The sequence below is a fragment of the Arachis hypogaea genome, chromosome 6 (genome assembly GCF_003086295.3).
Source record: "Arachis hypogaea cultivar Tifrunner chromosome 6, arahy.Tifrunner.gnm2.J5K5, whole genome shotgun sequence".
NCBI lineage: Eukaryota > Viridiplantae > Streptophyta > Magnoliopsida > Fabales > Fabaceae > Arachis > Arachis hypogaea.
The window spans coordinates 94834955-94848086 of NC_092041.1; the positions used below are offsets into that span (position 1 = coordinate 94834955).

At 35.5% G+C, this 13132-nt stretch overlaps 1 protein-coding gene across 1 annotated transcript; it reads right to left on the reverse strand.

The window, feature by feature from the left end:
- Positions 1-7429: 7429 nt before the first annotated feature.
- Positions 7430-11194, reverse strand: LOC112697016 (glucan endo-1,3-beta-glucosidase 8). The gene is made up of 2 exons (XM_025749997.3): positions 10157-11194; positions 7430-8830 (listed from the first exon to the last, which is right to left on the reverse strand). Exons 1-2 carry the CDS (start codon positions 10510-10512, stop codon positions 7723-7725), a joined length of 1464 nt encoding a protein of 487 aa, XP_025605782.1. The 5' UTR covers positions 10513-11194; the 3' UTR covers positions 7430-7722.
- Positions 11195-13132: the final 1938 nt, after the last annotated feature.

The following is a 13132-nucleotide window of genomic DNA, read 5'->3' on the forward strand; positions in this document are numbered from 1 at the left end:
TTTACGGTTTTTATTTAAGTTCTTCTTCAAGGCTCCTAGTTACAAATTCTTTCAACCATATATATATATATATATATATATATATATATATATATATATATATATATATATATATAGGTCGTAATACCTCGCCACCTCTGCTTTACGACTTAAGCATAAGGCTCTGCGTGGTATGGTATTACATATCAACTCTCGGCCTCCGGCCCAAACTTTATCAACCACAGCCTTTAGCCCAAAACATACTCAAACCACGGTCCCTAGCCCAATATATAATCAAACCACAATCACCGACCCAATATATAATCAATCCATGCCCTCCAGCCCAAACTTTCTCAACCAACAGTCAATCTTAGAACATAATCAATCACAAGCACAAGCAATGCAAGGAAAACACAATTAGAAAGCAATTACGACAGGTATCACAATTAACAGTTAGACATAATTCATCAAATAGGAAAACCGAAGCATTTAAGTACACCACAAACAATAGCAAACAAATGCAATATGATCTTACTGTCCATGAGCTCACGCGTCGGTTATGTTGTCAGACCCAACTCGGGTAAGTGGGATTTACCAACCGTCGTTATCCATAGGCTCCACAAGCAAGTGAGATTCACGAACCGTCCTTGCCCGGAACTTTAGTCTACGAGTAAGCAGGATTAACCAACCGTCCTTACCGGGTAACTCAAATATGCGGGGTTAATCATTGTCCTTGTCTGAAAAAAAGTCAGTCAATGCGAAAGCGGGATTAACCACCATCCTTGCCATTGCAGTAAATCTCGAGCAAGCGGGATTAACCACTGTCCTTGCTCTGGTATAACTCAGCTCGGTGTGCAAGTAGGATTCACCACCGTCCTTATCACGAGTAAACATCAGTTCACAGTAAAGTCTTTAAACTCACTTTCATCACGATTCAAAATCATACTTGATCCTTTTACTTTCAAAAGCAATATACATTTAATTCACATCACACCAAGAATCACCTTTTCCTTTAAAACCAATATCACTTTTCATAACATTTTCCAAAATCTCCAAAACCACTTCACTTAAGAACCAATGTTTCTTTCATAAAACCCAATTCTCACTCAACCAATTTTTTTTCAAACTAACTTCAAAACCTGTTTAAGTTTAAAACTCGTTCAAAAGACTCAAAAATCATCCTGTTTGCAAATCCAAAAACATAATTGTTTATTCTTTAATAATCACTTCGAAGTTTGCTAAAACATCCCAAATCATACTCTTTTCTTTAGTTAAATCAAAATCAAATAAAATAATTCTTCAATCAAATTAATCAAAATAAAACTTTCAAATTCTCATAAATTTTAGCAACATTTCTTCTAAAACTTGGACTTTGCCACCCTCCAAAAATTCTAACCAAATCAAACTAGACATCTCTCAATCATTCAAATTATTTCCAATATCAATCAATTTCAATAAACTATTATCACAATAACATCAACTCAACTCAAGAAAATTGACAAAATGTAGAATTAACTGAATCAAGAAATTCAAGTAGCCAATCCCATTAATCACAATAATTCAGCCGCAATTATCAAAACACGTTCAAACACTCGATAATTATTCTATTATAATTCAAAAACCAATTTTAAGAAACCAGTCCAACAACAACCAATTCAACAAACTAAATCAACAAATAAGAATAAGAGTAAATGACAAATAGGTCCCTTACCTTTTTTTCCACAGACATTTTTGTCCCCAAGGATTGAAAAATATATTCATGTCCCTGACCCTTCTAAAACACAGACAAATTGACCCCTCCGTTGAAATGACTCTGTTGGGCTCAACAAAAAACGCTGACGTGGCTCCCGTGACACTGACCTGGCCATTACAGGAGCACACGTGGCATGTAGCTTTTTAAAACAGGACATATTAGTCCTCTCACACCAAAACGTGTAGCTTTTCAAAACAGGACATATTAGTCGTTTTGGTATGATAGGACTAATCTGTCCTGCTTTGAAAAGTTACACGTTTTGGTGTGAGAGGACTAATATGTCCTATTTTGAAAAGGTATATGCCACGTGTGCTCCCGTAACGGCCAGGTCAGCACCACGGGAGCCACATCAGCGTTTTCCGTTGAGTCCAACGGAGTTACTTTAACGGAGGGGTCAATTTGTCTGCGTTTTGGAAGGGTCAGGGACATGAATGTATTTTTCAATTCTTTGAGCGAAAATGTCCGCGAAAAAAAAGTCAAGACCTATTTGTCTTTTACTCTAAGAATAACTAGTCTTCTCAATATTCAATAAATCAACCAAATAACTATTCACATCCATCCAAAATAATTCAGTTCAATCCATAAGACTCACGTAATCATAAAAATATATTTTCCATATTAATATCGAGTTGTAACAATTCTTGAAAGTAAAATGAGTTTAAGCTCGATCGCGACTTAACTACGCGACAAAACTCTCTTTATCCTGGCCCGCAATAGTGGCAGCCACAACAACTCCATTCCACTTTCGCAGCAATAACGACAACTCTAAACGCGATATGCAATAACCGGAACTCGACCCTAATGCATCAATGTCGCAAAGACCATAGTAACTTATATCAGAATAACAACGGTAAAGGTTTCGGGACAAGAAAACTCACTGTACCATAAGGAATTCAAAGGATGAAGCAACGACAACTCTAGTGACGGTACAGCAACACAGGGCAAGCTAGCAGAGGTTCCAATAGCTGATTTACAGCGACGTCAGTGCTGCTCCTCCCCACGGCGGACCCAAACAACGACAGTGGCAGCTTCTGACCATAACGACGACGATGACCTGGCGCGGAGGTTGAGCACGATGACAGCGGCAGAAGCGGGATACAGCTCCTCCTCTCCTCATCGTGTTCTCTTCCCTTTGAAACCCATGCCCATGGCCGCGACGGTGACGGTTCCCTCGACTCCGACTAGATGCAAAAGAGCTAGCATTAGCAAAGCGGTTCGGCGGTGATGGAGGCACGGCGGCTGTAACACCCTACCATACAGAGTCTTATGCTTAAGTCATAATTCAGAGATGGCAAGGTATTACGACCTCTAAAATAAAAATTTAGTACGTATAGTAGTATGAATGATTGATTATAACTAGGAGCCTTTGTAGAAAAAGGGGTAAACAAAAACCATCGCAACTCTAAAGCGCAACACTCCGATCGACAACGTAACGAATAAGGATAAACCAACGCGAGATTATATATATACAAAGGAGTGTCAAAAACAGGAATATCAGGACTCACAATCCGGCTGCGAAGATAACCGGTCCGAGCATAGCAATATATACATATGATAAAAATAAGGAAAACCCCAAAGGAAACCCAAAGGGACACAAATACATAAACCTATTCTCCAAAATTCTCCCATAAGAGGAGTCATCACAGTCTGTATTATTTAATGGAGATAAAAGTATCTAAGCAAAACATATAAACCAAAACATAGTCCCCGAGAACAAGGAATCTTCGCAAATCTAGAAGTCTCCAGCATGCCTCAGCGGGAAACCGTACATCCTGCATCTGAAAACCACAAAATCCGCATGGGTGAGAACCAGAGGTCCCCAGCATGGTAACAGCTTCCACATATATAATACATAATAACGGAGGAAAGCCAAAGGCAATCCTAGAACTTCCTCCAGATAATATCAAAGCTTATAAACAAGCTAAACCATAAAGGGCATCTGACTAAAGATTCTTCAGTCTAACTAATACTTCCCTTTCCAATTCCTTCAGACCTCCCAACCACCAGCAGGAGTATAAAGTAGCAAACACAGTTATATCAAACAAAGAATAAACAAATAGGAACAAGTAAGGCATTTAGACAATTAGCAAGTAATATGCAGTCAAATAGGCAATCTCAAACAATTCACATAATATGCATATGATGAATGCCTGTCCCTAGTGGCTGATGATATCATCTTGTCGGTTATAGAGCCAACCCGACAAGTCCTAGTCGCTAACCATTGGACTGTCCCTCTGTCATGCATCCCCAACTCGAGTTATACTCGTCATAAACTTGATCATAATCATGATCTATATCCATCACCCTCACTGGTGAATATATACGGGGGCGAGCTCATCCGGGTCTTTCACAGTGCCCGGCCACACTTACGACATAGGGTCAGCAGAGTATCAAGTCTCAACCTGGAGCACGTGGTGGCTAGCCACTGCTACTACCCAGGGAAACTCGTATCTCAGATAGTGGAAGTGCAAATCACAATTATCAATAATTCAGCATAAACATGCATGAATTCTCATCCATGGATCAACATCCATATCAGCCATCCGGCTCACGGTTAAATCCATAACCAGCCAATATTCATAGCATACACAGCTATTCCGGCTCACGGTTAAATCCATAACCAGCCAATATTCATAGCATACACAGCTATTCCGGCTCACGGTTCAATCCAGAACCAGCCAATATATAAACAATTACGGCCCTTCGGCCAATGACATAACCAGCACTTCTACCACCATCCTCCGCATCTCACATAATCATGCTTGATCCTCAATGATCATTCATTTTTCCCTTGCTTCCCTCGCAAGTTACCTCATTCACTAGCCCATTTCTAATAGCTAGGCATATCATATTGATTTAAGATATAAGTGGTGAGATCGGAGGCTCAGAAGTATGAGATTTGGCTTTTAAAACTCAAAAATCAACTTTGGGATGAAAACAGGGCCACGCGTACGCGCACTCCACGCGCACGCGCGGATAGCCTCAAAAACTTCATCGACGCGCAAGCGTCAAGCACGCTAACGCGTGGATTAAAAATTTACCAATCGACGCGTACGCGTCAACCACGCGTACGCGTGAGTGTTCTCGTGCCCCAGGCACAACACCGGCACAGTTCTGACATAACTCTCTGGAAAATGGCTGGGCATTGGGTGCAGCACAATCGGCGCGCCCGCGCACATCACGCTCACGCGTAGATGGCATTTTCGGGAAGAACGGTGCGCACGCGTCAAGTGCGCCCACGCGCAAGGGGTCATTCTGTTAAAAAAATTTCTAAGTTAAAAGCTGCAGAATTCACCAATTTTGAACCCCAATCTTCCAACGGACATAACTTTCTCATTTTAAATCGTTTTTCACCCGTTCTTCGAACGGCATGGACATCCCGGATCCAATTTCATTTCTAAAAAGATTTGGTACAAAACAGAGATCCGTAGTCCAAGTTATTCCCCGCCAAAGTATGCCCAAAAACCATGTTTTTCATAAAAACCACAAAGTGCCATTTGCAAACAAGCCATTTCCAACTCTTTTCAAAATCAATCAAAACATGCCATTTTCATCCCTTTTCTTTGAAATCAATCAAAAATATATCAATTTCAACATCAAGCCTCCTCAACTCACACATTGAGATTTTACCACAAATTACAGAATCACTATCTCATCATTTTAACCCACTTCACCCAAGTGGCTCAAATTCAAACATATTGACATATCATGTACTACCCCTCATGCCAATTCTCAACAACACCAATTCCAATAAATCATCATTGTACACAATCAACATCATACTCACCATAAACATGGTTCAACCCACAATTCAACCATAACTAATCATCAAGCATATATCACAACATGCATATTTCTCATACCTCATACCACCAAGGCATCATTAATCATCATTACATATATGACCACATCATATATATTGATAATTCAACAACATCAACCATTCAATGCCTATCTTAGGGCCTCTAGCCTAAGTATTTCCTACCACATTACATATTAGATACGGAAAACCGAAACCATACCTTAGCCGATTTTCCCAAGCTCACCCGGAGCACTTCCAAACCACTTATCCACAAGCTCTCAAGGCCTCAATACCTCCAAGAACAGATTTTTCACCACCAAGCCCTTTCCAAGCTTTTTAAAATCACCAATCAAGCTCCAATATCCACACATACACAACCTAAGCCACAACCATCATACCCATACACAACATCTCAAAACCCAAACATCATAAAACAACAAAATTACACTAGGGTTGAGAATCTTACCACACCCAAGGTCCAAGGAGACAAGATTAACCTTCCCCTTCAAGAGAGTTGGGTCCTATAACATCAAAGAACCCAAAATCTCAACATTTCACCCATGAAACTCGAAAATAAGGGCTGGAATTTCGAACAGAAACTTGTGGCTTACCTCAAGATTGATTGTATGGGTTTTGTAGAGCTCTCCGCGGTGAACGCATGGCCGCAAACGGAGCGGCAATCGGAGCTCTAGATCAAAAGTTATGGTGGTTTGAAGATCAACCAAGGGAGAGAACTTGAGAAAGTGTTCTTCCTCCCTTTCTCTCTAATTTCAGCTTGTGTGTGTAACAAATGAGGAGAAAGAGTGCTGAAAACTAGGGTTTTGGTTAAGTTATGTTGGGCCAAGGGCCCACTTTGGGTCCAATTGGCCCGGTTTGGCCCGTTCGGTCCAATCTTGGTCCGAATTCTATAAAATTGGTACCAAAATTTTCGTCTCAATCTCCTCTATCACATTTAGCCATAAAAATCACATTTTAAGCTTTCCAGAATAAATTCTCATTTATGGGTTAATTAGCCGTTAATTAACCGGGTTTTACAGCGGCGACGCAGCAGAGGCTCCCCCTCCCCTGGCTCTCGTGCAGTTCTTCCTTCCTCCCTGATCAACGGCGTCCCTCTCTTTCGACAATAACGGTGGCGGCTCAGTGACAGATCGACGGACATGAATGGCGGTGCAGGTAGCACGCAACAGTGGCGGTGGCAAGATGGATTAGACGGCGGTAGGGCACAGCTCGTTCTTTTCCTTTTTAGCTCTCTCCTCTCCATGGGTGTGTGTGCATTTAGGAAGAAAGGAGAGGGGATGTGGCAGAATAAAAATGTTAGGATGAAGGTTTTGGGGAGTGTTTAGTAAATTAGGGTTTTTTTTGGGACAAATAATAATATAATTAGAGTATAGAGTAGTAATTGAAAACCAATTTTAATCCATTAAAATTATTTTTTTAAAAAATATTATTTATTCATGAATTTACAAATTATTTTCAAATAAACACTCTAATCTAAGAATTAGAGATAATCAAATTAATTTCTTTTTATTTATAATAAAGTTCAAAATCTAAATATTCAAATTAAAATATATATAAAATTTTTATTATTTTTAAATTACTAAAACTTTAAATCATAATAAAAAAAATACTCATTTAATATAAAAATTTTTGAAAATAAAATCTTAAATAAATATAATAAATTACAAATAATTTATTATTTAATTTTTAAAAAATCCGAGATCTTACACAAAACTAGCCTGGAGCTTGAAGGTCCTCTATATACTTTCCTCGCCAAAAAAGCCTCCATCTTCAAAGTGTTAAAATCTAAATACACCATAGGATTTGATTATCTAAAGCAAAGAAATTGGAATATATATAATACCAATTCACAGTAAATATAATATAATATGATGTGATTGGTCACCCAAAAAATAAATGATGTATATCAATGAGCATGGCCATTGTTCATACAAGGAACAAGTATACAATCAAAGCTTTATATTGTAAATCAATCTATAGAATTCTTTAGTTTCCTCTGCACTATCCCTAAGAAATGATGAAGCCCAAAATAAATAACAATAACACACTCGAATGCATCTTCTCATGTGAAAAATATCACAATCATTTGGTTATGTTATGTATGATATCTCTCACCATCAATTTTTTTTCCTCGCATGTTGAATCACACCCTAATGTATGTACAACAAAACTACATAAACAGAACCACCGGTAAAGCAACCAATAAAGAAGCCAAGAGAGAGGGAACCATCAAAGAGGGTGGTGATGAAGACTTTATCTGAATGGGAAAATTGCAGGTGTCGGTTGAAATGTTTGTCAACGAAAGCTTCGCCAAACCTCCAAAATTGCAGGCTTGAAGGTTCTGATTTTGCATCTGAAAATACATGTTAAATGCATATGAAGCATTCCCATTAGCATCCAAATTGTTGCATGAAGATCCATAGCCAAGTGCAGTGCAATCCCCATTGGTGCAGGCATAAGTGATACTTTCCCCGAGTTTGCTGAGATCTTTAGCATTAGGATTAAACATGCACCATTCTTGTTCGAGGTACTGTACATTTTTCGCACCAACGAGCATCTTGTTCTGATTCTGGCCGGAAAGGTCCATCGGGAACTTAGGCTGCCCATCATACCCGAAAATCCCCCAGTGACGCTCGAAGTTCCCTGGCTGAATGCTCTTTCCATTCTCATCAAGGAGCCCGAACAGATAGACTTCGATGTATCCAGGGCGGCGGGGTGTCCCTTTGTTGGCTGCAAGCCTTGGCAGGAGTCCATTGTAGAACCTCAAAGCATTGCGCGTGTTGGCGTTCTTGTCGCCGTCAGTAGGCCATCCAACTTCTCCAACAATTATGGGCAGGTCTCCGTACCCTGCTTTGCTGAGAGCGGCAACAAGGGTATCAAAATTCGCATCGAAGACATTGGTGTACGGAGTCCCGTTATCGTTTATGGGGTTGGTGACACCATCAAAGAAGGCATAATCAAAAGGGAAATCGTCATGCCCATAGAGACTCAAGAAAGGGTAAATGTTCACTGTAAATGGTGCACCATTCTTGCTGAGGAATGCTACTATCTGGGTCATTAGGCCATTGATATCAGCCCGGAATGTTCCAGAAGATGGAACAGGATTGTTTGCCGGAGACTCATAAACATCAGCATTTAAGGGCACTGTAGCCTTAATCTTATCACCAACACCAGCTTCATTAAGTGCATTTTGAATGTTTTGCAGTGCAGGGAATGTGACATTCAAGAATGAATTATTGTATGATTTCAAAAATGGCTCGTTCCCAACAGCTACATACCTGCAAAAGAATAGATTGATTCAATGCATAAGATTAGGCCCCCTCAATTGAGCAATATTATCATTGAACACAAAACAGGAAATACACAATTAAATGAAGTTACCATGACCTTTAATATATTAATGGTATATATTTAATTATTGAGAGAATTTAGGATTTCCAAGCAATAAGGATTAAGACATAGTGCTTAATAGACTCACCATGAAACTCAAGCGCAAAAATATTACCACTGTGGTTTATTGATTGATTCTCTACAAGGCCAGGTAAAACTTCTAACTCCTTTTGAAATATATTCAACTCCAATTCTTTTATCAACTGACATGGAAGGTAAAAATCTTTAAACCCAGAGAAGGTAGAACAACAACCATGGCCCAACAAGTTCTAATAGTCCTATTTGTTATAACTCGAATCTTTCTTGTCTTGATGTACTTTGTCTTAATCAGTTTCTTGATATACTTCCCCTCACACACATTAATACATACATAAGCACATACCTTTACATTTATACATAACATACATACACACACACATACACACACACACACACACACACACACACACACACACACACACATATATATATATAATATTGTCCTATACTATTGGAAACTTCAACTGCAAGCATATGAAAGTGCGTGGTAAGGGCCACTGCTATCGATTTGCTTCCCTTAAATATTGTAAGCTGCAAGCAAAGTGATTCATTTCTTATCATAACAGATGCCCTGTTATTCTTTTTCTTTTTTTTCCCCTTCCTTTTCGGTGTAGCAAATTAGCAATTAGCAAATATCCTTCTCCTCAGCCACATAAAAAGGCACTGGAGGAGGCAGCAGCACTTCCAAAAAAAAAAAAGAATCAAATCTGCGGGTATTTCCAAGTAATTACATATGAGGCTCGTGGAGAAAAGAGACAACTTTGGCTTCACTTTTGAAAGATTCCTGACCCACTTTTCGTTGCCCCTAAACTCATCAACCAATTAAAATTCATTCTTAAATAGTTATTACTATTATTATTAATTTATTATGATGCACAACGGGATTAATGCCCCCTTCATAGTTCAAACTTCAAAGGTCACCTCATGTTAATGATAAATTGAACACAAGAAGCGAAGAACCCCCTAAAAATTTTTCCAATTTATTTTTTTACCCCAAAAAAAAAAACAAAATCATAAGCTGGATTAACAAGGAACCTAGGCAGCTATGATGCTAAATCTAAACCATATCTGCATCCAAATAAGTTCTAAAATTCACACTAAAAAACAAATAGTATTAAACAATAGAAACCAGAAAGAGAAAGAAGGACTGAAGGAGAGCAAAAGAACTAACTCACTTGATGTTAACACCGCCATTGAAGTTGTACCTTGTAACACTCTTCTTAACCCACTGTTTGGCTTTATCATTGTCATTCATATCAGCAAGCTGGATGTTAGGTATGGCAACCATGACCTCGATTCCAGTGCCAGCAAGAGCACTCATTGTTGATTCTTCTGCATCGAACAGCTTCACCTTCTGAATCCCATTGTCCTTCAGCATCTGCACCACCGTGTCCGGTGGCAACTTGTGCGTTGCTTGCGTTCCCCAATTCACACCCAGCCCTTCCACAACGGCATGGCAGCACCACAGAAACAATAACAGAGCTACTAAGATCAAAGGCCCCAACTTTCCCATCCAAGAAAATAATAGCATGCAAGGTGCTTGATTAAATGTCACAGAGGGAAAGAGAAGAAACGGCGTATTATATATATAGATATAAATAGTGAGATTGAGGTGGCTTGAAAAAAAAATAGAAACTGGTTATGTATGTATGTTGCAACTTAAAAAACCAAAAACCCCACTTTAAGAGAGAAACCGTTCAAGAAAGTGAGGGGCTCTAACGAAGAAACAGCGAAATTAGCGAGAATATAGTAATATAGCCCCACTTTCACAACCTCCACAATTCGATGAATTGAATGAGATCGTTATACTTATACGAATAAATAAATAAATAATAATAATAATAATAATAATAATAATAATAATAAAATCAAATCTCTGTATAAGAATATAAAGGATCACAATTCTGAAATCAAATCACTGGAAAACAAAATAAGATTTGATTTTCTTTTCTTTTTTTTTTTTAGTTTCTTGGCCTCTTATTGGCTTATTGAGAGACCAAAGAGAATGTGTTGTGTCTTAAAACTAGATAGATGACCAAAGAGATGTGTTGTGAGAAGAGTGGTTATGGAAGGAGAAGAAATAAAAATGTGGGGAAATTGAAATTCTGAGGAGCTTGTGTGAAAGGGAAAGTGTTGGAGATAAAGGCAGAGAGAAAGACAAGTGCCTCCCTTTTTTTTTTTTTCTTATTTTGTCTTTAGTTTTTGGGAAATCTGATTCGATTCTAACCGCGGTTTAAGCTTTAACGGCTATCTGCAACTATGAAAGATTGTGATTTGTGAAAGCTGTACCCGACAAAGAAAATTGAAGCCATTATTAATTTATTATCAAGTACCGCCGTAAAAGAATGATACATTCCATACGAGAGATTCAAAAAATTTTGTAAGTAAGGGCAAAACATACATACTATGATAATAATTTTTATAATTATATTTTATTATTATAAAATATAATTAATTTTTAAATTATTTAATTAATAAATTAAAATATTAAAATAATAATTTAAATAATAATAATATATAAATTAAAATTTTATTTTTTTAAGTTTTATATTTTAAAAAAATTAAATAATTTTTTTATTATCAATATAATTAAATATTTATTTTTTTATAAATGTCGTTAAATAATTATTTAAAAATTTATCTTTCATACGATTACGAAATCGATTTTTTATAATATTTATATTTAAAAAAGTTTTTTTAATTGATGTTGTTTCATAAAAAACTAAAGTTAATTTTAAAAAAATACTAATGAATAAACAGTATTATTTTGATTTTTTATTTTATTATTATTATTTATTTAACTATTTTTTGTTTAATAGTTAATATAAGATTAATATTTTTATTATTCATTTTTAATTTAATACTAAAATTAGTTTAATAAGATAATTTATTTAATTTAAAATTAATTTAACAGAATAATTTTATATATTTGTAATCAAATCTAATAAAATATTAGACTGTATTATATTGACTATCAAATATTTTTATTATTTTAAAATTAAAATACTAATTTAGCAGTAATTTATAGAAGAGAGAATAATGTTTATTTTAAACGAGTACACAATCAAAATAGTATAAAAAAATTTACATCGCTAATAAAAAATAACTCTAAAAGATGTTAACAACAAATAAGTCGCGAAAAACTAAATATACAATAAATGTATATTCTAAAAAAAATTTTAGATGTCATATTTTGATGTAATTTTTTGCAAGTAATATTAAAAAATAAAATTTTTTTATTCTCAAAAATTTATAATTTTATGTTAAGTAAATTTTTTCAAATTTTTTTATTGTGAATGACTAAATTTTTTTGAAAAATAAAAAAATTTAGATATCAAATTTTACTCTAAATATTTTTGTACATCTTCTAAATATTTATTCAAACGTTGACAAAATAATTTAGATTAAATGGATATGTCATTTGTTAAATACGAAAAATATTTTTGTCACTTTTAATAAATATAATATATATTAGTTATTTTTATCATAATTTTTAAATCATTTAAGAATTATTTTATCTGCATCTAAATCTTTTGAATATCAAATTAATAGTTACTTCTATTTTGAACAAATAATAAATATATATATATATATATATATATATATATATATATATATATATATATATGGCACAATAATAATATACACTAAGTATATAAACAGATATTTTCAAATTTTAAATTTATTTATTAGTTGCAACTATAAAATAATAAATTTATAATTATTTCACTTTTTTTAAAGTTATTATAACAAATTTATTTGAATCTTGAATTATCATTTGTTTTTATATAATTGAAATTGATGAAAGAATTTTAAATATAATGGAGTCAAATTTAATTAAATAGTGGAGACAAATAAATTTTATTACCAAAATTTTTGGATTTTTACATAGCTCTCATTCCGCTCGAGTTCGACCAGCTGGAGTTTTAAGAGGCACAGACGATTTCTGACATTTTTTTCTTTGACAACTCAGTCAGAAAATTTTTCCGCAGCTTCGAGTATTTTGATTTCATACGGAGATAGAGTTTCAATAAATTCTCACCGATTAAATTTGTTGGATAAGTAATGGTTGTTGTGATTGATTATTGATGTAGTTTGATTGACTTTATATTGAATTTTGTTGATATATTGTTATATGTGATTAAGTTTGT